General features: G+C 41.2%; 1 protein-coding gene across 1 annotated transcript; it reads right to left on the minus strand.

The window, feature by feature from the left end:
- Positions 1-2,755: 2,755 nt before the first annotated feature.
- Positions 2,756-15,558, minus strand: pdgfba (platelet derived growth factor subunit Ba). Its single transcript, XM_087809807.1, has 7 exons — positions 14,958-15,558; positions 7,413-7,515; positions 5,966-6,034; positions 5,705-5,901; positions 4,618-5,611; positions 4,125-4,254; positions 2,756-3,438 (listed from the first exon to the last, which is right to left on the minus strand). Exons 1-6 carry the CDS (start codon positions 15,009-15,011, stop codon positions 4,127-4,129), a joined length of 1,545 nt encoding a protein of 514 aa, XP_087665933.1. The 5' UTR covers positions 15,012-15,558; the 3' UTR covers positions 2,756-3,438; positions 4,125-4,126.
- Between the last annotated feature and the right edge of the window lie 9,271 nt (positions 15,559-24,829).

Below are 24,829 nucleotides of genomic sequence, written 5' to 3' on the forward strand. Positions count from 1 at the left end.
GATGTAAGGAGGAGCCTGACAATGAATAGCTCTGAAAGTAAGAACCAGAATTTTAAAGTTGATCCTGAAAGAAACTGGAAGCCAGTGAAGAGTTTTAAGGATTGGAGAAATGTGAGTTCTTCTACTAGAGTGGGTTAGAATTCTCTGAGTTATACGGAGTTCTGAATCAACTGCAGACGAGACAGATCCTTCTTGTTAAGACATGAAAACAAACTGTTACAATAGTCCAGACGAGAAGAAACAAACGCATGGATTACAAGCTCCAGATCATGTTCCGACAACATAACCTAAGTTTAGAGATTTTTCTCAGTTGAAGGAAACAGTTTCTGGTCAGTTTTCTACAGTGTTGAACAAGAGACATGTCTTTATCAAATACAACACCCAGGTTTCTCAGGCTCAGTTTGACAGACCGACCTAAGTCACCCAAGTACTGACTCAACCCTGGAACCTCATCATCAGGAGCAATCACCAGTGTTTCAGTTTTGTCCACATTTAGCTTTAAAGTGTTTTCACTCAGCCATTGTTTGATTTCTAGCAAACAATTGACTAAGCTGTTCAGCCTCTGGGGCTCAGTTGGATCAAAAGAGCAGTAGAGCTGGATGTCATCAGCAAAAATGTGATAAGAAACATCTGGAAATCTCTGAATGATTTTACCGAGGGGAATCGAGTACAGCAAAAACAATAAAGGACCCAGAACAGAACCTTGAGGGACTCCACACAACAGATCTGCTGATTCAGACCTCATTTGATTGGCAGATACACTTAAACTGCGCCCAGAAAGGTAAGATGAGAACCATTCTAAGACAGACCCAGACAGTCCCACTTCATCCCTCAGTCTTTTCAGCAGGATCTGGTGATCAACTGTGTCAAAGGCTGAGGACAGATCCAAGAGAACCAGAACAGTGGATTTACCCGAGTCAGCCGACATCATGATGTCACTGGACACTTTCAATAAAGTTGTCTCCGTAGAGTGATGTTTACGGAAGCCAGACTGAAACTTCTCATAGATGTCGCTCTGATCCAGGAACAAAGACAGCTGCTCAGACACCACCTTCTCCCAGATCTTGAACAAGAAAGGGAGCTTAGAAATAGGCCTGAAATTACTGAGGTCATTCGGGTCTAAGCCTTGCTTTTTGAGCAGAGGCTCCACAATGGCATGTTTAAATGCACAAGGAAAAAACCCTGTGGAAAGGGAGAGGTTCACCATATTGGTAACCCAGGGGCCAATTACATCAAACACTTTGATGAAGAGCCTACATAGAAGAAGGTTCCTCGGTTCGCTTCTTGGTCAACTTGTGACCTTTCTGTGAAGTTTGTATGTTCTCCCTGTGTTACATGGGTTTACTCCGGTTTCCTCCCACAGTCTAAAAACATACAGAGGTTCATTGTGAACTTTGGGAAACTGCCCGTAGGCACAAGTATGAGCCAAGCAGATCATTATCACCCTTATTGCTATTTTCAGCCGATATATTGTTGTCCTTCCAAGACACAAACGAGGGAAGTACCCATTAGTCCTGAATCTAGATGGTATTCCAGAACCACAGACTTGTATCGTCTGTATTTTTCCCCGAAAATGTAATTTAAATTCTTTCTAAACCTTTAACTGATGATATGTTTATTTGTGTGTCAGGACTTTCTGGCTCTGGTTTTAGATATATAAATATATTTTTAAGTTTTAAGAGAGTAAAAAAAAATAGGAAATGGCATTTGAGAAAGTCAGGAAAATTATGTTTGTCAAGTAATTTTGTCGCAGAACAAAACCATCTCTTCCTCTTTTCCCCAAGAGTTGTGATTATGTCGTTTTTTTTGTCAATGGAAGAAAAATGCTGAGTTATTGTTCTTTAAAAAAAAAAACACTCGCTGACAGATTTAATATAAACACAACAAAGAAGACACACTTTGGCAACAGAAATCCAAACGTATGCTTCTCTCTCTCTCTTTAAGTTGTTCATCTTCGGTCCATTCCTGGATTGACAGCCGCCCCATCTTTCCCCGTCTCTCTTTCACCATACGATACTTCTCTGTTGACATGCCCGTTGGTGGGTTGCTACGGCTACCAGACATTTCTGCTGACCCCGGCCTTGCCTAGCGTGACAGTGCTGTAGGAGCTGCTGTGGAAGGGCAAAGGCTCAGAGGGGAGTTCACTGTATCCGTGCCTTTTAACAGTCACGTGAACTCAATATGATGGTATTTGCTCAGATTGAGATTTAAATAATATTAACATGTTTAGCTTTTTGTTTTTTTTAATCTGAGCTTGTGATTTGATGACCTTTAGTTGAAAGTAAATACTTCTTCAGGTGTCCTCTCTTAGCAAGTTAGCTGTTTAACTAGATTAAAAACTTCTTGCTTTCATGGACAAGCCCTAAGACGGAGAGCTGCATTAAATTCTCACGATAATCCTAAAACAAGAGATTTATATTGGAGATGGATGGATTGTTCAAGTATATAAACAGACTTTATAGACGTACTGACAGCAAATCTAGATCTAAGGAAAGATGGGAAAAGTAGTTGCAGGGATGGCTGAGGTTTTGAAGAACATACCGCACACATCTAGTAGTATGTATTGTCAATTGATGAATAGATGGTTAAGATGCTAATATGGACAACAATGGTGGATGGACTGGACGACACATGGGGTGATAAATGAGAAAAAGAGTGCTGATTGATAGATAGAAACAAAGGATGAAAAGATAAAACCATAGACAGACTACGAGTAAATGAGTGGCTGGAAAGGTCACATGAAAGGGAAGTGACATTTGTTTAACATTTTTTATTTTATAATAAAAATAACATTCATTACAATCACAGTGTACAACCAACAATTACATCCGGAAACATTAGCAGTGACAATAATTACACTTCAGTTGTGGAAGTTTTTTCTTTTTCGAACAATAAGTTAGGAAATATTTTCTAGAAGCATTTACACATACAGTGTGGACTACGATCGGCTTGCAGCAAGCTCTAAAAGCCGGTTCTTCTTAAGACTTGTGTTAACGTGAACAGCGACGTCAGCTAAGCAGGCGCTTCATCTGGCAGTAGTACAAAAGTTGAGCAATAATTTTCCAGTAAATGATGCTACAGTACACGTTTGACCACGTTTCTAATATCAATGCATCAATGGGAAGCTATTCCAGTGTTAGATACAGTCAGACTTCCACTTAGTGAGTCTTCATCACTAACAAGTCCAAGTCGGCATCAACAGCCGACATCCGAGGAAGCAGCCATTATTTTTGCCACCAACGCTTTGGACAGATTCCTTCCATTAATCCAAGGTAGAGGTCAAGTCGAGTGTTAAGTGTTCGCCGCTATCCAAGGAGTTCAAAACATTGCACTTAAGTCCGGAAGCCAGGAAGACTTTAACACGACCAACGTTTGTCTGTAACATCTCTCGAAGAATGCAATTCTTCAGGACTTCTTTGGAATTTTTATTTCTGCCTCCTGCAAGAGAAGACAAGCAGTGAACACATTGTTTTGAATTAACAAAAAAAAACATGAATGAAACAATCAGGCCCGCAATTGAGCTATTATGGGAATACACTCTGTTGTATGAAGTTTAATAACATATTTCTGTATGATTACAGTCATTTATTTCTATAAATGTTTATCCACTGTGCTAATCCTCCCATTTACCCTAAAGCTTGTGTTTCTTCACCTGAAGAAAAATGAATCTGTGATGTTCAAACACAAGAAATACTTACAATATTTAGTTTTTAATGCAAAGAAGCTGATGGCTTAGTTAATATTGCTGTTGTATTGGGATAGGACAAGCCTAAACCAAGTCTAGTCTGAATGCAGCATGTAACCTGAACCCTGTTTTCCTGATTACTTCAAACAAGCTGGAATCTGACACGTGAAGCAGGCGCCAGAATGTTCATCTTTCAAGTTAGCGGTTCAGGTCCCTCTTGAATTTGCAACTTTTCTTCCTCGGTTATTATCTGATTCTATTTGGAAAAGTCAGTTTATAAAGGTACAGGGTAGTTTACCTTCACAGCACGTTGATCAGATCTTGGTTCCATGTCAAAGTTATATATATATATATAATTTTTATTCAATACTTTGATTCAGAACCAGAATGATAGTTAGTCGTCAGTAGACTCATGGTGACGCCACGTGTTCTCGCTTACCTCTACATGATCATGGCTCTGATCGCTGCCTTGCTAATGCGTTTGCGATGCTTCCTCCTGCGTCGAGGAGATGCTGGTCTGAAAGGAGCCCGCCGCGAAGAGGGTGCTAATGGTGCAACTGTAGAGGGCGCTAGGGAGTACAGGGAATATGATAAGTCCTAAGTCATGACATGATACACACAGAACGTTATCGACCATTAGCACATTTTTTTGGTCTTTGATTTAGTTTACAGGGAGATGGTAGGTCCCAAAGCCGGACCGGTTGGGAACCACGTCTAATTCAGTTTCACTCTTTTTTTTAATATAAGTCTAAATGACTGCCATGTAAATCAAAACGGTCTCGTATATGAATCATTGATTATATACTGCAATAATTTGTGATTGAACACACGTACAATGCCAGCTAATATAACATTACAATGCACTATTTTACATTGGATCTGCCGCCAATTATCTGCTGACTATTAACCAAAATGGTAAAGAAAGGTCGTACCTAATTGGATGGGGGTTGGCTTTGGTCTCTGCTGAGGATGATTAGGAAGTAGGTGTATCTCCCTCTCTGGTTTGCTCTGTACCATCTCCAGTAGCTTCTGCCTTCGCTCCTCCTCTGTTATATAACCTCCTGCATCGGTCACTTCAGAGTCTCTGAGCCTCTCTTGAGTGGCCGTTTCAGCGTCGCCGCTTACGATCGTCCCTCTTTCCTCCTTCTCAACTCTCTGAGTACTAGTTTCAGTAGTTGAGTTTGTGACCCAGGAGTTCGTTCGGCTGGTCACCAAGTCTTTCTGCTCTGTGGTCAAGGCCGAGGTGGAGTTTTGATGTGTGCTGGGCAGCAGGGTGGGGTTGCTAAGGGGGGAGGCACTGTCCGACTGAGGCGTGTTGAGATGATACTGTGTCCTATGGTGATACTGCATTTTCTGCTGTAACAACAGCTGCTGCCGATGAGCGTGGTCCGTATAATCCGTGCTGCTGGTTGACATCTGTGCTCCACCTCCATCCTCTTTGCTGCTGTCGATGCCGCTCCCATGCCCAGTAGAAGCTCCTGTGATGCTGTGCTCAGACCTTGCTTCTGATGCTCTGCCATCCACCAGCCCGGACCCTCGGACCCCTGGTTGGTGAGTCCCCGGCTGCACGTAACTTGGCACCTGGTGTCCCTGCGGTTGCTTCCAGTGAAGAAGCTGAGTGTAGCTACCCGGCTGCCACTGTCGCGCCGCCGGCTCTTCCGGGGGGTTGTGCTGCTGGTTGTGCTTCAGGTCATCATGGCGATGTAGGTCAGCCTTGGAGGAGTGGGTCTTGGGCGGAGGAGGATGGACTGGGCGTGGGAGAGAATGGTGGGGCTGCTGAAGGTTCGGGGAGCGCGGCGCCAAAACAGGCACCGACGAAGACGAAGACGGTGAGGAGAGCTGACACCTGCAGCTGATGTGATCTTCTACTGAAATGATGGCTTGTTCGTAGTGGAACTTTCTGTTTATGACCTGGATCTTTGTCACCTGATGAGAAAGGTCACAGTTAAGACACATAAGAAATGTGAATTTAACCCTGTCTTTCCAAGAAAGGGAAATCCCTTAGAATGAGATACTGACCTTCAAGTATCGACTGGCGCTGACAAGGGGAACACACTGCATCTGTTGGGTGTTGCAGCAGCCGGAACATCGCTGGACCTCAACACACCGAGGCCAAAGGATAAAGTTGGCGTTGCGGCGGTCGAGCATGGACCTGGTCACTTCCATCACCTCTGTGCGGATTTTACACACCGCCTGCTGTGCTGGCTGGGCGTCGACTGTCAAAAGGAGAGGATGGTTTATAACTCAATAAACAAAACCAATCGTGTCTGTACGACTTACTGATACTTCGGGTGAATCGACTGTGGGTTCGGTTCGTGGGGAAGTCGTGCTCGTCTTCCTCGTCTGCATCTAAATGGAGGAGAGAAGGAATGAATAAGACTGAAAAGATGCAACTTAATACACAGTCTCGCTTAAGTCCCGGCCACAGAAAACACTTTTCTGGAGATTAAATCTCATTTACGGTTCATAACCATGTGTCATCAATCCCGGAATTCTCCACCGCCAAGGGTCTACAAGTGAAGCCATTATTACATCATAATGGACTCTGCTCTCGTAACCTCTCGTTCGTCCAGATTTCAGACGGGGGAGAACTTTATGAAGTAATAAGTTCAAAACATGGTCATGATGAGGGATCACTAAGTGCATCTTGGAGAGGAAGACTTCAACAGGAAGACTCCAATTGTTCTACTTGATCAAAGTGACTTCGGCTCACAAACCAGACATTGCCTTGATTTGAGCTAATGTATTTTCTCAGTTATTTGCTCAACGGGGCAGCGGCGTTGACAAGACTAAAAAGGCACTCCATCAACATCCCAGAGACTCCTTTAGGTCTCGACTTTCTTCTGGTCTTCAAACTGGAATTAGGTCATAGATTGAAATCAGTCATTGAGCTCATTGTTCACTACGAGCGGGAAATCACTTTTTTTTTCTCCCTTCGTGCTAAAAACAATTCGGCTATTTTCTGCTGCAAATTTGTCTTGGGGCAGTCCAGAATAATGGTGAGGATGGATACGAGGAGTTAATTATAGCTATGGTGTGTAGTTGTGCGAGGGCTTTTTTGCACTCAGGTGTCGTCATTTTATACTTTCGCCCTTTAGTCCTAATTATATCTGCACTGGGCTTTTGACTTTTGGATCGTCTGTGTTTGTTTTTTGCTCCTCATCAACTGGTCCGGTGGTGGACTGATCTGTTTAGGCTCTTATTTGATTTAAATGTAATTATGTTAGATGCAGCTGACTGTGGAGCTCACCCTGGTGGACCAGGAAGTCACTTACATACACACACTTTAAACAAACAATGCTTGTCATTTCTTCTTCTAAAAAAAAACTCAGCACTACTTTCTTAATGTTGCGTGCAGCCGCTGTTACATCACCATTAATTCATGCAATAGTAAATGATCAAAGGATGGTGTGTTAATAAGGATGATGCATATTTTATCACCCATGGAGCTTCCGGCGTGTGTGCACACGTTCATTAGTTACACACCAACATGACTCTTCAGATCAGGCTAATAGAAGCACACATGTGAAGGTTCTGACCCTCCTCGAGGTCCCTCATCAAGCGAGCTCATCACTCTTGCAGCCGTCCTGGGTAAATATTGCTCTTACTCACTGCTCAGCATGAATCCACTACTGCATTCCTATCCCCTCAGGCCTCCGCCGACATGCTTACCTCCCTGTGTGTGTGTTTTATTACTCTGTTTTCGGTGCGACGGCGGTGTAATTACCCTCGGCGTTGGCTACTTGCTGCAGCAGGAGCTTCAGATCATCCACGGAGGAGATGGGAGAGTTCTCCACCAGGTCGACCAGCGACGGCGGGAGCACATCACCCTGCGAAGACAAGGTTTTTCATTAAAGATCAGCGCTATTGCCATTGAAAAATGAGACTTTGAATATATGCCTGGCACACGTCCAGATGGAGGCGTCCTAAAAATGCACCTCAACAAACTTCTCTTTCGATGTGGGGAAATAGAGGATCTACCTTGACTCATCAGAATCAGAATCCCTTTATTATCCCGCGAGGGGAAATTCTTTTTAACAAACAGCAAGAGCAATATACCAGAAGAAAAATAAAAACACCCAGAAATAAAATATTAAAAAGAAAAGAAAGAATCTAAATAGAATAGACTCTCTCCTGAAGAACTGAGCATATCTCTGAGGGAGAGTCCATAACGCTTGTATCCTCAATCTTGATCTGTGGTTCAAAAGGTTGTTGACGATCCAGAGACCTCATCACTGGAATGCTGCACTGATCTGTCGGTCTGTCAATCTCCGTCTTTCCCCTACTTGTGAACAAAACCCTCGGATAGTTGATCCCCTCCAACAGTAGAAGAATCTGTCCTTATACCTCAACCCTTTTTTCTCCCAAACCTGCTCCCAAATCTGATGAATTTCTTTATGTTTTCACCAAATACAAAAACCAAGTGTAAGTTTAATAAAAAGCAGATTTTCTCCTTTTACTTTTGCTTTCGCTTCAACAGAAACAGTTGTTCTTATTCTGGTATCTGTTGCTCTTGTGGTCACAATCTCTCGCTCTAGTTCGTCTAAAAAAAACGTTTCTTATCGCTAACATTTCCTCTTTAAGATGACAGAGGAAATCCCTTATTAGACACAGTGTCTTTGTTTCACCGGGACTGTCCATTTAATGTATCAAATGTTTTCTTAATTGGCTGTAGCTGAAAGTAGATCGTAGTTGGATTTAAGCAGGTCCTGAGAGTCATGGCAGTCTGAGAACAGTTGAGGGGGCAAGAATATCATGATGAGCTACTGCCTTTACGTTATTTTATAATGATGTAATATTTAATAGGACAGTTTTATAAATGGTCGTTTCAGAGGCAACAAATGTCAAGTCCAAACTCACATTTGTCTTCCTATCGAAGATGCAGTAAGTTCCTCATCATGTTTTGAAGTTATTACTTTATAAAGTTGCTCTGAAATCTCGACGAACGAGAGGTTACGAGAGCGAATTCCATTATGACGGAATAATGGCTTCACTCCTCCTCCAGCCAGCTGTAAACACGCCCCGTCTTTTGGGATTGATAACGCGCGTTGACATACCTTAATGCGATAAGACTTCATCAACTACATTAACGAGTACAATAGAGAGACGCTCAAATCAACACATTAGTTGCCCTTTAAAGTATAATATTTTGAGGTAAGCATCCTTCAACATAACACGGACATCTGATGATTTTACTCAACATCTAAACACTGTCCTTCAAGGAGGTTGGGAGTAAAAACATGACCTTGAACATCATTGATTTATGGTACGCACCAATGGAGTGAAAGAACACATTCATTTTTTATAAACTATTTTTGCAACACAGACCAGTTAAATGTCAAAAAAAAAAAATCATGAATAAACCTTCAGATAAAAATAACAAAAATATAAATAAATTTATATTTTTTCACAAGTCTTTTTTTTAGAAATCGTGACCAAACAAAATGAGTAATTTCAGGGGAAATCCTTGTCCTTGCGGGAGCATTGTGTCATCGTACCTGGAATGTGTTCCTAATGGTATATTATGGTCCTGTTTGGAAACAAATGGCTATTTCAATCACGGAATGTTTGTTTTGAGATTTATATTTTCCTTCTTCCTCCCTCTGTGTCTGCTTAGAGGGCGGCGCTGGCTCAGGACACCTGGATGACTTTCACAAGCCATTGGCTGACCTAGTTAAGCAAACACACACACACACACACCAACCCTGTCTTTTTTCAGTTCACATTCAGATGCTTAACCACTTAGCCCAATTTGTCCAGTTGCTACACACAGGCAGTTTTGTGTTATCATGACAGACATGGTTGAATGTAGTCCAGCTCTCGGAGAGACGCTCACAGTCGACAAACGTGTTTGAAGAGACAGAAAACATCATAAACTCTGGTGACTGATTCAAGTGTTTGTTTGTCTTCAAGCTCGGCCCCCGACACAGGCTTCTCTGACTTTCGTTCAAACCGGCGTGTTAAGTCGACTTAATAATCCCTCAGAGAATTCAGCAGGAACTGGACAAGCCAGCCATAAATAGAATGGACCTTATACCTCTCGATTCAACAGTGTAAAGCTAAGAAGCACAACTGTAAGAATGGAACCGTGAGTTTATTCCCAATAAGCTGAATAATTGACCCGCTTGTAATACTAAATAATGTATTACACATTTGTTTTTGACTTTTTATAGTTACAATTAAGAATTTTCAGTATGTTTTTGTTTAGGTTTGCCACGTTTTTCTTAAATCTTATTTTATAACTTTTATTTTTGGATTTCAGAAAAGGGCATTATGTTTAATAACTTAATCCAATCATAATTTCAAATAGCAATTGCATATAACTTGTGATAAATAAATCACAATGTTAAAAACAAGAATCGTTATTTTAAATACGATTACAACTGGTTGCAGAAGATGCCGCCTGATCTTCACGTGTCAGAAAAACAACACATCTGCCAAAGACAAAACATCGTCCAGATTTTTACAGTTGCCGTCTGATGACAGGTTGTTGAGGAAAAACAGCATGTAACACACGGAAAGAGTGAAGTGGAAGAAGCCTGGAAGGCACCGCGATCACTCGGAATGTTTGAGGAGAAAGGCGAGGTGTAATGGAATGTAATTATGGGGCAGGTTGACTGTTCAAACACACAATGACACACACGCACACCGACGCAGGGGCAGAAACACTCAGCCGCCACCGCATCACGTTCGAAATGACAACGACCTCCCGGGCGGACTGTGTGTGTCTCCGAAGATGCAGGGAGTTTAAAAAAAGCTCTGTGCCGATGCGGTGAGACTAGAACTACGACACAATCACGACCACTGAACCAGAAAGTTTGCCTTCTTAAGTCTGAGATGTGGCTCTGGGCCATTAACTTGATAGTCACACAGGGCTTAGTGGGTGCCCACACACACACACACACACACACACACATAAAAACACACCTAAAAATGTTAATGCATTCGTTAGATGTTCATTAGGAAAAAAAATGCGGGATTAAATAACCAAAAATGGGTTTGAATTCCATTGCCAACTGCTGTTGTGAAGCACAAGTGCAATCATCGCACATCTGTACAAAACGCACACAAGCATTATCGAGAGTGTTCTCAGAAAATGTGTACCTCCAAGACAATTCAAATGACCATCAAGACAATACAATGTTTTTCATTAATTCTGCAATACGAGTTCCACAACAACAACAAAAAATTGATGCACAAAAAGAAGCAGTGACACGGCACATAACTCTGCCAAGGAGAAAGTCAAAGAAAATAACACCATTTGTCACCTAAAATCTCCCTTTAGGTTATTGTTTTTATGAATGAATATCTATCTTTAGCTGAATCTCGTGCAGACTTGAATGACAAAACCTCAAAAATAACTGTCATATATCGAGATCTAAATAGATCAATAGAAATGTAATAATCTGTGGATGATGATCTACTAATATAGATTATTTCACTGCGGTTATCTGTTCATAAATTACACCTCAACATGACCTACGTAGAGGTAATGCTAAATACAAATGACCTAAACTAAGTTGTGCGTCCATTAGAGATATTTTCTTGTGGTCAGTTAAAAAAGAAATCACAATATAACAACAGTGTCTGTAGCCGGGCTTGACATCAAACATTCCTCCGTCCAACTCTGCTTTTCTCTGTAACGCACACACACTCATCCACCGGCTGGAGGCACATATGTCCAGCGACACATGTCCAGCTACAACTGGCCATGCACTCCAGATGTTCCACACACACACACAAGTGCACACGTTGACACATGACACAGAAAATCCTCCGGCAGATTAGTTGCTGTTCTTATATAAAATGGATCAAGCTCGGCGGCTGCAGATCAGCAGAGACAATGGTGGCACTACTAAGACCTGAGCCTCGTCCATGTGAATTAAAACAAGTGAATGTGTCACTTCGGAGAGACTCGAGGGTGTAGACGAGGAAGGCTTTTACGTGACTCACACAAGCTTATCTCTTGGAGGATTTAAAAATGGACTATTTAAGACTTCAATTAAAAGATTAATTTTAAAAGATTCGTCTTAAAATGTAGGAAGGAATGAACCTCAAGGGTGAAGCAGAGACGATCCATGTAGAACGAGGAAGAGAAAGAGCGTGGGATGAATGAAAGGGTTTAAGTTCAGTGGACAAGGCCCAACTATGAATTAATGACATTTAAAGGGGGAAGAGGAAGCTGGACGTAAGTTCCGGAAATAATTAAATCTTGGTCAATTAAACATCTTTGACTCAATACAGAGGAAGTGTTTGGGATAAAGGCCGGACTTAAGGGAGAAGAAGACCAAACCTTGTATGGCTTTTAAGTACTTGAAGTGGCTCGGGAACTTTTTAAGGATTCCTCCTCGACGCTATAGAACAAGACTCATGGTAGGACTAGGATTTGTTTAGGCGACTGTGTCTACCACTTAACCAGGGAAAACTCTCTGTGTCCTCCCAGGGACCAGAAAGAGGTTTCTGGGTCAGAGGAAAGTCTGTACCTCTTGCTCTGAGGTAACCTAAGCGGTAGAGGATGGACGGACGGACGGATGGACGGATGGACGGATGGATGGATGGATGGATGGATGGATGGATGGATGGATGGATAGATAGATAGACGGACAGACAGGATGGTTTGATAAACGACTAAGAAGTCAAGACCAGATCCCAGGGTTGAAACCAGGGCAAAACCAAAGACTAGAAACTGACAGTTTTGGGGTTAGGTATTAAAGAAAGAGTTTATATCGACTGAGTCAAGACTTAGTTGTTGAGAATCTGAAACAAGACCGAAACACAAGATGCTTGAATAATGACACAAACCTTTCGGGGATCAAGGCTAGGTGCTAAAATATGTATGTTTCAAAGAGCAGGATTCAGAAGTCAGATGTTAAAAACAAACCAAAGATGATAAAGTCAACACCAAAAAGTTTTTTTTTTTTTTTTTAAAGTGAGTTCAGAGGTTTTGAGTTTAATGGAGGCAAACGCTAGCTAAAGACACAAAGGTCAACAGGTAGAATTCTGGGATTAAGTCAAAGATGGGTCAATTAGGGAAGACTTTTGCAGGTAGCCATGAAGAAAAGCAGTCGTGCATGGTTAGCGAGAAAGCAAGGCTAGATTCATTCTACAACCAAGGTTCCATTTTTTTAAGACCAGAAAGTGTAGATTCAAACAATCTCTTGCCAAACATTGTGAAACGTGGCTGTAGAAAAATGACATCATTGAAAGTTGACTCAAGGTTTACTTCCCAATCTGCTGTTTTGAGCAGTGACTGATCTTCTATTTGGATTTTGTTTGCTAGCAAAATCAGATGATAGCTTAGCATGCACATGAGCAACATCGTTTCTTATCCTGTGCGAATCAGCCGTTAATATCACCCACGCTGCACTCCAATGTCAGAATCAACCGAAGTTAACGTGCAGAAAACAAAATATCACCGGTTTATTTTCGTCTAAATACCACTTCCTGAAACCACAACCATCACTAGAATACCGATATTGGCCGAAAGTGCCACACTCAGTCTTAAGGTTGTGTCTCGAACGAAGCTGACGTAAGACAAGACAGATTTGAGGACGAGTTATTTAATCTGTCCAAACAGCAGCTGAACAGATTTGTACTATAGGTTAAATCACTTTCTCCGCTGGGACGAGAGCCAGGACCCTTCCTCACGACATGTATTTGCAACACTCACCCTGGAGCGAGAAGAAAACTTAACTGGGCTGATGTGACTTTCCCTTTAAAGACAACCATTATAGTCACAGTTCTCTTTAACTGTGAGTCTTCTTTCAGGGAACAGTATTGGCAAGAGTTCCCTAACATGCAAAGGAAACTGCCGGGGGGTGGGGGGGGTTTGTCCCATGACTGTCACAATTATTGTGAAATATATAGGAGTTTGAACAAGGCGTGGAAAAAGATGTTTGCTCCAGACTGAGCAAAACTAAAGAAGATGAGAGTCGTTGATCTTCTTGACCTTCTTGTTCAGAGTATCAGAAAGTAAAAGGGTCTTTTCATTTATTTATTTTTTTCTAGCTCTTGTCCACGCATTTACAAATCGCCCAATGACTTTGACTTAAGATTGTCCAGGGCCAACCATTTGATCTTGACCCCATAACTTTTCTTTGTGTCCAAGTCTTCCCTTCCTTGATTAAGACCCCTACAGCTCAAGAATTCATCACAGGCGTTTTGGTCTTGACCTCAATAAGTTTCATTTTGAATCCGGCCTGGTAAGTGGTCTAAATACCTATTGTGGGTAAATCATATAGACTTTCCCAATATGTTCTCAGATGATCTTATAATATACAAATCGTAGAAGAAAAGTCCCTTACCATGAAAGGGAAGTCTATAAAAGATTGGAAACTTGTGATGTCATTTTTTTTTTACCACCTCATAATGCACATGGAGCTCTATATTTGTGTTTGTGTTTTCCTGTCACAGAATATCCTACAATTTAAAATTAAAATATGTACTGTATGTAAATTGTTTATTTGTAGATTTAGATCATTTAGATTATAAAAAATACACAACAATATCATACAAGGTTGTAGATTCCTCCTGCAGTTAGATAAGGTAGTTAGCCTTTAATAAAATTCACATTTCTTTTCCATTTTTGGATGGACATACAAAAAGAAAAACAAACAAACAGTGAAAGATTTGTAATGTTTTTTTGGACATACATGGGGCACTACCTGGCCAACATGGCTCCTGATATTTATGAGAAATTACACTTAAACTACAACATAATAACAATGGCCTTATTTATTTATGAAATGAATGGTTAGTTTATCAAGTCAAGTCAAGTTATTTTATTGTCAAATATACATATATTGAGACAGCATAAATGAAATTGTGGTCCTCTTCCAAGAAATCGTTCTACTCATCAGAAGTCTGTATCATGTATAATATTTTTGTAATTTAATTGAATGTATTTTGTTTTCTTTCATTATTCATATGTCATTTCTATGTTGCCACATACAATTCTGGCAATAAAAGTTTTCTGATTCTGATTTTGGATCAGTTCTTTTTGTAAAAATGACTCAAAATGTTCTATTTATCGAGACAGTAAAACGGGCCTCAATTAACGTTCGGTTTCGATCATCTTTAAAAGGCATGTTTGCTCATAAATAGACTCAAAAGTCATCGTTGATCCTTGCGTGACTGAGACTGACACCCCCGGCATGGAGGGGACCCCCCTAGAGACCTCTGTGATTTTTCTTTAAAGGGTCCCCTTGTTTTTACTGTGTCAACAGAGAGACCGCAAAGTTCTAAAGGGTCCAGGGTCTGGTTCGAGTCTTACCTCCACCCTGACCAGAGAGGTCAGGAGCAGCAGCAGCAGGATCCAGGAGCTCATGTCGCCGCCCAGCCTGAGGAGCCGCGAGCGTCCGGCTGGGCATTTAGCACCTGGGCGTCCAATCCTCCGAGCCACGGGGTCACCGCAGATCTGTCCTCTCACGGGTTGTTTTTTTTAAATCCACAAATGTCGTCACCAGCCGCTGATAGTCCCCGAATGTTTGGTCGCGGTGACTCACAGCAGACGACCTGATCCAGATCAGACGTCAACAAGCAGGTGCGTAACCAGGACCCGTTCCCTCTGGGCTCAACATTTGGCGCAGTCCGGACCCATATATCCTCATCCACGAAAACTAGAGACCACTCGGAGAGTCCAGATCAACACGCAGCATCGTCTCCCTCCACAGATCCGTGCGTAAAAGTTACCGCGTCGCGCGTAATTCTGCGAGTCCAGCACGTGTTCGCGGCGATTCTCTCCATATTCCCGGTGAAAACGGACGCGTCCTCGGTGTCTTCTGGACGAGCGGCTCGGTTCCGGGTCACCGGCTCGAGTTGTTCTCTTCGCACTGGCGTCTGCTCGTGCAGTGAGAGTCGCTTTTACAAACAGCAGCTGTGCCTCCCTCCTCCGCCTCAGGACCGTCAAGTGACGCCAAACCGGACGTAGATCCGCGATCTCAACAAAATAAGAGTACAACTTGCTTGCTTTAAAACCGTTTTCAAATATTAAAATGTTCAGCTTTATAAGCTCGGTTTGTAAATCATCACTTTGTTTGCCTATTTTATACTTAAAGGGTTTGTTTATTTCACTCGTTTTCCATGTCGACCAAAGGTTGGAATAAACTGTTCATTTTTAGAGTTGCAGGCAAAAATGTGTTGTCTTCATCCAAAAAGTTTATCCTTATTTAAACACATTGCAAGTGTCAGTGCACAGGATTATCGCTGATAGACTCATAGCTTCTGCTACAAACTCCGAAGAAGAACTCGCATTTCTCCGATCCTTATCTGATCCAGCCTTACACCCCAGCTCGGGCTCTGAGGTCTGTGTATCAGAATCTACTGATGGTTCCACGCACACGGTTCAGGACCAGAGGAGAGAAATCCTTCCAGACTGTTGCTCCTAAGCTTTGGAATGATCTTCCTCTCTCTTTGCGCTTGATGGAGTCTACCGACTTCGACTTGTTCAGGCTTTCCCTTGATTTTCTGGAACTCCTGTTGTGTTATCAGTTTTATCTTGCCCTTTAAAGTATATACTTTATTGAATATTGTTTTGATTGTTTAAGAGCTTTGTGACCCTGGTCTGGAAAAGCACTATACACATAAAAATTACTTACTTACTTACAAACCTAAAATATATACTTTTAGGTTTATTTTGAACAATTCCTCTTATCCAGGCTTCAATACAAGTCGTTACAGACAAGCAGTTTGAAGGGATTTGGATGTTTTTAAGTGTCCTTTTGGAAGAAGATGAAGCTCCAGTCGCTACATTAAAATGAACAAACCTTTTTGTCTACAACTTTAAAAAAGAAACAGATTACTCAACATGAGGGCGAGTAGAAACTTTCACTTCAACTATCCTTGTTTTCACAGGGTCACAATTCTCATGGCTCTCATAGGAAACTGGCAGTTTCACTTTTAGGGTCACAAACCGCCATTCAGCCTTGAAGGCTAAAGGTCAAGACAGATCCTTCCTTCCTTCTGAGTGGAGAGAAAGGAAGCAGGAGTCACTGCTATTCCTGGAGCTCACGGCTGGTATGTACTGTATGTCCCATGGCGGTCCAGAGACAGACCTAAAGACCCACTGAAGCAACTCGGCGTGATTGTTTGGCCTCACAACTTTACAGGAGATCGGATTAACAACACTTCCCCTTTTGAACCCACCGTGGCATTTACATATCTCTCATAGGAAATGGATGTTTCACTGTGTGTGTATGGGTGTGTGTGTACGATATCACACATGTGAAACCCCATGCAAGATATTCAAATGTATTTTAAAGTGTGTGTTAGTGTGATCGCCTCACAGCAAGAAGGTTGCAGGTTCACTTCCAGGAACCAACTTGTGACCTTGCTGTTTGGAGTTGGTATGTTCTCCCCGTGTTGTGTGGGTTTACTCCGGGCACTCCGGTTTCCTCCCACAGTCCAAAAACATACAGAGTTTGATTGGTAACTTGGGGAAATTGTCTTGAAGACATGAGTGTGTGTGTGAATGGTTGTGTGTTTTTGTGTGACTGGCCCCCCTCTGGTGTCCCCTGCCTCTTTCCTGAAGAAATTGGGATTTTCTCCAGCCCCCCCACTACCCACATAAGGTTTTAAGCAGAATAGAAAATAAATAAATGAATGAAAAATTCCCATTCCAAAAAATATTTTTTTCAATATAAACCTGCATTATTCCCTATTAAATACGATTTTTTTTTTTTTTACATACAACATTTTTTAATTACATTCTTTTTATATATCTTTTTTTGTCTTTAAAATGAAGAGAAGGAAACCGTAAACTGTATAGAATACTTGCTAGTCTTTAACTGAGCATTTACTTGATATATTTATATGGACATATGTCTGAATATGTTTTGCAGGAAATATTGTGAATGTCTCTAAAATAAATAAACACAACGTGGAACTAAAACTGGTTTGTAGAGTTGTTTTCAAAAAGACCCATGAATGATAGATCATTGACAAATATGTCAATGATCTATCAATGATATGACAAATATAACCTATGTTTGTCGACTTACCAAGAGTCTGTTAGAGATAAAGCATCAATGATAACAAGTCATGTGATTTTTATGTGTTTATTTTCTCACTGACCTCATATCTGTCTCCAAATGTATCAGCCTTCTGGGTTTTTTTTTTTTTAGGTTTTCTCTACTTTCTCTGTCACCTGAATTTGAGAAGTGCAACAGTGGCAGTGTGTTAATTGACTTTCCATCCAATATCCGGAGCTAATTATGAGCCTCGATATCTTTCCCCTTCTGTCCTCCTGCCAGCTGCCTCTGTCATCACGGTCAGTTGGCAAACATCCGCCGCATCCCGGCTAGAGTTCAACCTCAGGACACAGATGGAGACCTTCAAATTGAGCTTTGGAACGATGGGAAAGCTTCCCTTTAAATATTGAATCATAAGTCAGAGGCCTTGGTTCTCACTCCACTGAAGCTGAGTTATTGATTTGTAGTAACAATGTTTTCAGTTTAAAAGGCAACTCATGGGAAGACCTAACTTTCCTGACTAAGACACATGTTTCAAATGTTGAAGTCTTAACTCCAAGATGCAGTCACTCATTCTCAGCCGTCTGAAATCTCGGCGAAAAAGGGGTTACGAGTGCGGAGTCCATTATGACGTAATAATAGCTCCTCCAGCCAGCTTTAATCACGCCCTGCTTTGTTCATACAACAAGTCCCTCGTAGGTGGAGACTTCCGGGATTGAAGACGCGCGAAGACAAACCTCAATGTTTGACCAATCACAGTAGAGTGGGTGTGGTTATGGTAATCCTGCATCTTTCTTGCTGCGTGCACGCATTGCATAATTTTAAAAATGACCTCGGACTAATTTCACCTCAGAATGACTACACTGTCGATGAATAGAAACCTTAAAACATGTGTTGATTACAGTCCAAATGTTTGATGGGAATAAGGTTGCGGTTGAAAGTGGGTTTCATTCAGCTGCTTTGCGACTGTGTCAGAATGTCTGTCACTTTAAATTCCCTGCGTCGGTTGCCAGCTGCCTTCCACCTCCTTCTCTTCACCTCCTCAGATGTGATGGGCTGAGCTCACAAGTGGATCACTGTCTTCCCTCACTTTCATCTGACAGGCAGTTCCTTTAAATGGCTGGGAATTTCCCTGGTATCACTGCGGGATGGTTTCCTTCCGCTACCTTCTCTCTCCTCTGAAGCTTCTTGATCGTTGCCCTATGGGCTTGGAATCGTTTCACACATGAGCACCTCCTCGACTTCTCAGCAACACTCTATCCTTTAGTTGTTCCATGCTATTAAACTATTTCGCAACAGAACCACCGAGGGATTTCTATAGGGCGCCTATACAACTCATCAAAAACATTCCTGCTAATGGAAGCAGAGCGCTGCAAAGCTTAAATGAGGTCACTTGTCTGTCTTCTCCATCTTTCAAGTCAAAACAAGGAACACAATTAATCCAGGCTGGATGTGAAGTGTTATCTTTACTCACACTGGATGTCAAAACACATTTAACTTTTAAATCATCGGGATTAGACGAGCTGTTTGCGTAGCACAGTTTTGTCCAAATTCCAGAAACATACCGTATTTTCCGTCACTGCGTCGTCACAGAGTGGGATTAACGACCCACGTCACAACAGGGCGGACGTCTATGGAGTAAGATTACTGCCACCGTTTTGAGCCAGTGTGTCTTGGTTGTTGTACATAACACAACACAACCCCAGTCAATCGTTTCACTGTATCTTCTATTGTATGCTCCTTATAACCCGGTGCGCCCTACTTATGAAAACAGTTCTAAAATAGGCCATTCATTGAAGGTGCGCCTTATAATCCGGTGCGTCTAATAGTGCGGAAAATACGGTAATATTAACATATGAAAACAATATGCACTCTGTGTCTGGTTCAACGGGAAAATTCACTGGGTCACATTAAAGAATCTATATTGACCATCATCAACAGCCTCATTCGTAGTTGTCATTGCCTTCGTCGTCCTTATCTACAGAGATAGTCTATCTTACGTGTCCTGGGTCTTCCCCAAGGTCTCCTCCCAATTGAATATTCCGAGAACACCTGCTGAGGGCAATGGAAAGATGAATGAGCAGTGGCTGAATTTGAGTCTCTTCTGATTGACTCAGCTCTGATGAAATCATAGGCCGCCTGTATCCACGCTATTTTTATTTAAATCCCAGAATTGGATCAATTGTATCCCAAATGTGTCAACAAAACTAGATAATTTTGTAAAAAGCGTCTATCTCGACAACCTTTCAAAGATTGTCACACATTATAATCTATGCCGGCCACAGTAACATGTATTTTTCCATTCAACAGTGTAATTATGGGGATGTTTACTAAGGTCAACAGCCAAATACTTCTGTGAAATATAAGGAGGAGAAACAAACCATTAGTGTATAAACCATATGTGCTATATTTACATTAAACATCCAGTTAAAAGAGCTTTCAAAGCTTTCCATGTTTGTCTTCCTTAAAGATAAAACAAGATTCTTAAGACATGACACATTTCTGTCTTTTGTGGCAACTCATCTTTGCCTTGCTTCCAAATTAGCCTGGAATTCCCCATTTACCTTTCAGTCTACTTACCATGTGAGGTATAAACAAGGCGTGATTACAGCTGGCTGGAGGAGCAGTGAAGCCTTTATTACATCATGATGGACTCCGCTCTCGTAACCTCTCTCTCGCACAGATTTCAGACCAACTTTATAAAGTAATAATTTCAAGTCATGATGAGGGACTTAGTTTAGTTTACCTTCAAAACAGTCATACATAAAATAAGAATAAAATAATGCCATTAAAATGTTATGTATTATGACTTTAACTTGATTAGGTGCTGACATGTCATTTTTGTTTCATATCATGTCTTAAAAAATTAACACGTCGCTGTCAAACTACCATTAAATCCCCTCTCAAGTCTGAGCCGGTGCACTCCGGCTATCAGCTCTCCAATGAAAAGCTGGCTGACAGCCGTGTTACACAGCTGCTCCTCGCTCTCCGCCTCATTGTGTTGTTTGTATATTTAGCGGCGGCTTGCAACTTCCTGTGCTGTTGACGCTGGGACAACACACAACAATACAGACATGACTCAAGCTCCCCTACCCCCCCGTCAATCACCTTCTTCCGTGTTTCACCTTGCTCAGGCTTTCCTTTGACTCGTTCCCCTTCATTCAATCAACATTTCCTGGAGTCGCAACTTCACTCAATATCAGCCCTTAAAAGGAATGAACTACACAAGGAAGAGTAAGAAAAGGTCTGACCTTGTGACCGTATGACTTTAGGTCTCATGGTTGGAAAGAATAAGTGTTAGATTCTTCACACTGAAAACAACATTCATTTATTCATTCATTTTCTACTGCTTAATCCCTTGTGGGGGTCGCGGGGAGACTGGAGCCTATCCCAGTTTCATTGGGCGAAAGGCAGGGGACACCCTGTAATAACATGTTTAGAGTGTTTTTTTGGGGGGTTTTTCTACAAACAGCGGCATTTGTTTACCTTCCAAACCCTAAGGTCTTATTCACTCACTGAGAATTGATGAACGCTCCCCTGCACATCATCACACTGAAGATGTCACCAGCTGCCATGTTCAGGTTACATCTACAACCTCATTTCGGCTGAATCATGGTACTAATATCCAGATGCTTCTTCTTCAATTGCTGGATCTCAAAACCAGTTCTCATATCGTGGATGAATGTCGGATGATCAAATTCCACATCACCTCAGCTTTTATTCAGTGTTTCTCACTATAGGGTTCCTTGGTTCAAGACCCAAAGCTCTTGAACACCTCAACTTTGTGCAGGGTCTTCCCCCAGATCCAGAATCACCTGGGCGTCTCGCCACGGGACCGCAGGTAAGATAAGGACACGCTATTTTGTCGAAACTGTGTCTCTCAGGTGGCCTGGGAAGGGAAAGGGAAGTCTTGGCTTCCTTGCTGAGGCTACTGCCTACACGACCCTACTCCAGATATTTAGAGATGGATTTACGAAGCTCTATTTGCATTTGTCCATTCAGGGAAAGACTTGATGAGTAAATCATTATCATTATTTACAAAGACAGATTTTGCCCCCGCAACTTCATCTCTTGCTTCATTTTTCTCGCTGCATGTGTAAAAAAAAAAGGTATCTATTCATCTCGTTCTTTTTCCAATAAACTGAAACACAGATAGACTTCTGTGAAATAACCACGAAACTTCCCTGCACCTGTGTTCCCTGTCTAACTCCATAGAACTTGCAGTGATGCGCAGCCGCAAGTCGTTCCAGACGAGGGTATTTTCACCACAAAGGGGCAAACAGACCAACCGAAAAAACCCAAACCCTCAACTCTGGAACAAAATGTGTGAAAAAAGTGAGAAAATATCGCACACGCAACACAGAAAGACACTTGAAGCTGTACAGAGGAAGTGTTATTCCACTAAAAGTCACCGTCCGAGGAAGTTCTGGTGGTTTTTTGATGTATATTTGCTCAGTCGGGTTTGAACAGAGTTGCTGGAAAGGTCTAGAAGGAGATGTGGAGGAGAGGAAATGCGTCATTAGGAGAAATACACAAGCTTTAATTATTCAAAGAGACTCTTATTCAAACTGGATCGAGTTTGTGTACAAATATGGACTTTAATATTGTCAAAGTGAAAATAAGGAGGATTTTTTTCCCCATAGTTTCAGTTGTGTGTAAAGACATAGTTGGCTCGCCGAGTATTTTGTTGTCGTAAATATTGCAATATTTAGAGATGTCGGACTAAAATCAATTATAATAGAGTTATGGTTAGTTGGAAGTAAAAGTATATGAAACAGCTTAAAACAGTAATCAATTATAACACATGCAGCAGTAGTACCATTAGTGTGCATGGTATTAGCAGTCATTATAGTTGATGCAGTAGTGGTACAAGTACTCAAAGTAGCTCAAGAATAAGCACTAGAACAAGAACTGAAACTCTCAGATGAAGCATCTACAGCAATGGTGTTGAACTTCAACCAAAACGAAAACCAAGTCATTCAAACCTCACTTTCTATTTTAGGCTAATTTAGCTTCTACAAAAATGTTGCTGAATATTAATTACACAAATGTTACTTTTCACCAAAACAAACAATTCGTTTCTTCTCCTGGAAGCACACATATCCATATATTTAAAGCTTTTGGGTTCCACATCAAATTATTTAGCCCGGATTTGGCCCCCTAGCTTGAATTTTTGGTTTGGTTATTCTGTAGTATTTATAGTATTCGTAGATGTACAAGTAATCAAAGCTGCTTACGAAGAAATAAGGTTAGCTTGCAAGTACAATAGACATGGTGATATATCACAATGTTTTTTATTTTTCATGATTCAATCAAAATTTGACAGCATTGTATCGTTTGGAGAAAAAAAATGTTATCAAATGAAGAACTTCGCATTTTGTTGATTTTTTTTGTTGATTGTAAAAAAAATTTTTATTTACAGTTAACATGCAAATGTTGATGTTCATATTTGTGTTGTACTTTCTTCTGGCCACTAGATGACCTTCTCTGCAGCTAAAGAAAGAATCCTGTGAGATTGTGGCAATAACTGAGGACAAGAGGATACTGTGGACTCCAGCAGCTGATGTTTGGACATATTTTGTTACCAAAACATATGAAGAGTCATATGCTCCTTTAATTCTTCATTACCACTCAAGTATACATACTTCTTGTATGTGAAGTAATCATAGTTGTTCAAAATAGATTAAGAAGCTATGCTTGTACTAGCTAAAGTAGTATTTCTCGTAGTAGTAGTCGTAGTTATTTGAATGATTTCGTTGGATAGAATACAAACTCTCACAAGCAGGAGTTGTCATTTCTCTATCCGTCTCTGGTTTACTTACTTCCGCCTCCCACACCATCTCACTCTAACGGTTAGAGTCTAACCTGACAATGAGCTAATAAAGGCGTTAAGTTTCACCTCCGTTTCCGTGCTGGTGTTTGATTCACGAAACTTCCTGCTCTTGTCCTCAGTCACCTTGACTTCTTGAGAGTAACGCTTGAGTGTCGCTTCCTGTGTCTTCGTCCTGCCATCGTCTCTTACGCCACTGAACAGAGCACAAAACTAGCTTATTTGTCGACATTAATCAAACCAAAATGTTTAACCCTTGTGTTACCTCTGTGGCATAAACTTAAAACGATTGTGCATTTCACACAATGGCGAAGGAAAAGGAACACAACAACCAGGATTTATTTAAAGTGTTTTTTAATGTGAAAACTTTCCTGACTTAGTCACACATGTTGTAAATGTTGAAGTCGTCCTCTTCAAAATGCAGGAGTTCATTCATCATGACGTTGCTCCGTTTTGAAGTTATTACTTAATAAAGTTCTCGTCTGAAATCTCGCCAAACGAGATTACGGTTTAAATTAAACATTGTGACATCACTCTGGTGCAGGTGTCCTCCCCTAGAAGCCCTAAATCAGTTAAGAACCTACATGTTAATAAACAAAATAAATATTTATGTAAACATGGTGAGAGTTACTTCTGCCTTTAGGTGTTTTTGTAATGTGTACATTAAGCAGCAAACCTTATTTTTATTATTCATTTTTAATGAACAAAACGGGAGTTTCAGGGGTGAGTTTCAAATTTACGTGAGTCATTGAATGCAACTCGTGTTTTTGTGACCAATCAGAGAAGAGTGGGCGTGGTTACTTGGACGAGAGTTCTTCTCAGCCAAAACAGCGCATTTTAAGTGTATTTTCTAATGTAAATATCTTTATTAAATGAGAGTTTTGTGCAAAAAGAAAGATACTGATGAGTATAATAGAGGTCCTGGAACAATTTAAGACACACTTAAATCAGCAAATTAGGTGCACCTTAAGTAAAATAAGTAAATAATAATAAAAAATAAAAATAGGAGAGCTCTCAATGTAGCACTATATCTAACAAGCTACTTTTAGCTCACCATCAGACGAATATCTTCACCAATTTTGAAACAAATATAAGATTTGTTTTGTGTGTGAGCGTTTGTGTTTTCTGTCGCCTTGCTGTTGCTCACATCCACAGTCCTCATCACTTCCTGTTGACATGAATGAACTTCCTCTTGTGAGTGATGACTGTGAGCATGAAGTGTGTCCTTCTAAAGGACGCACACGCACGTGCGCGACCACAGCTGTGTTATTGATCTGAACGTCTCCTGTGAAGTTCCAGTTCACTCCTTTTATTGGATTACAGAGATTATCAAACACCTGCATGGCT

Source organism: Callionymus lyra, chromosome 1 (genome assembly GCF_982586985.1).
Source record: "Callionymus lyra chromosome 1, fCalLyr1.hap1.1, whole genome shotgun sequence".
Lineage (NCBI taxonomy): Eukaryota > Metazoa > Chordata > Actinopteri > Syngnathiformes > Callionymidae > Callionymus > Callionymus lyra.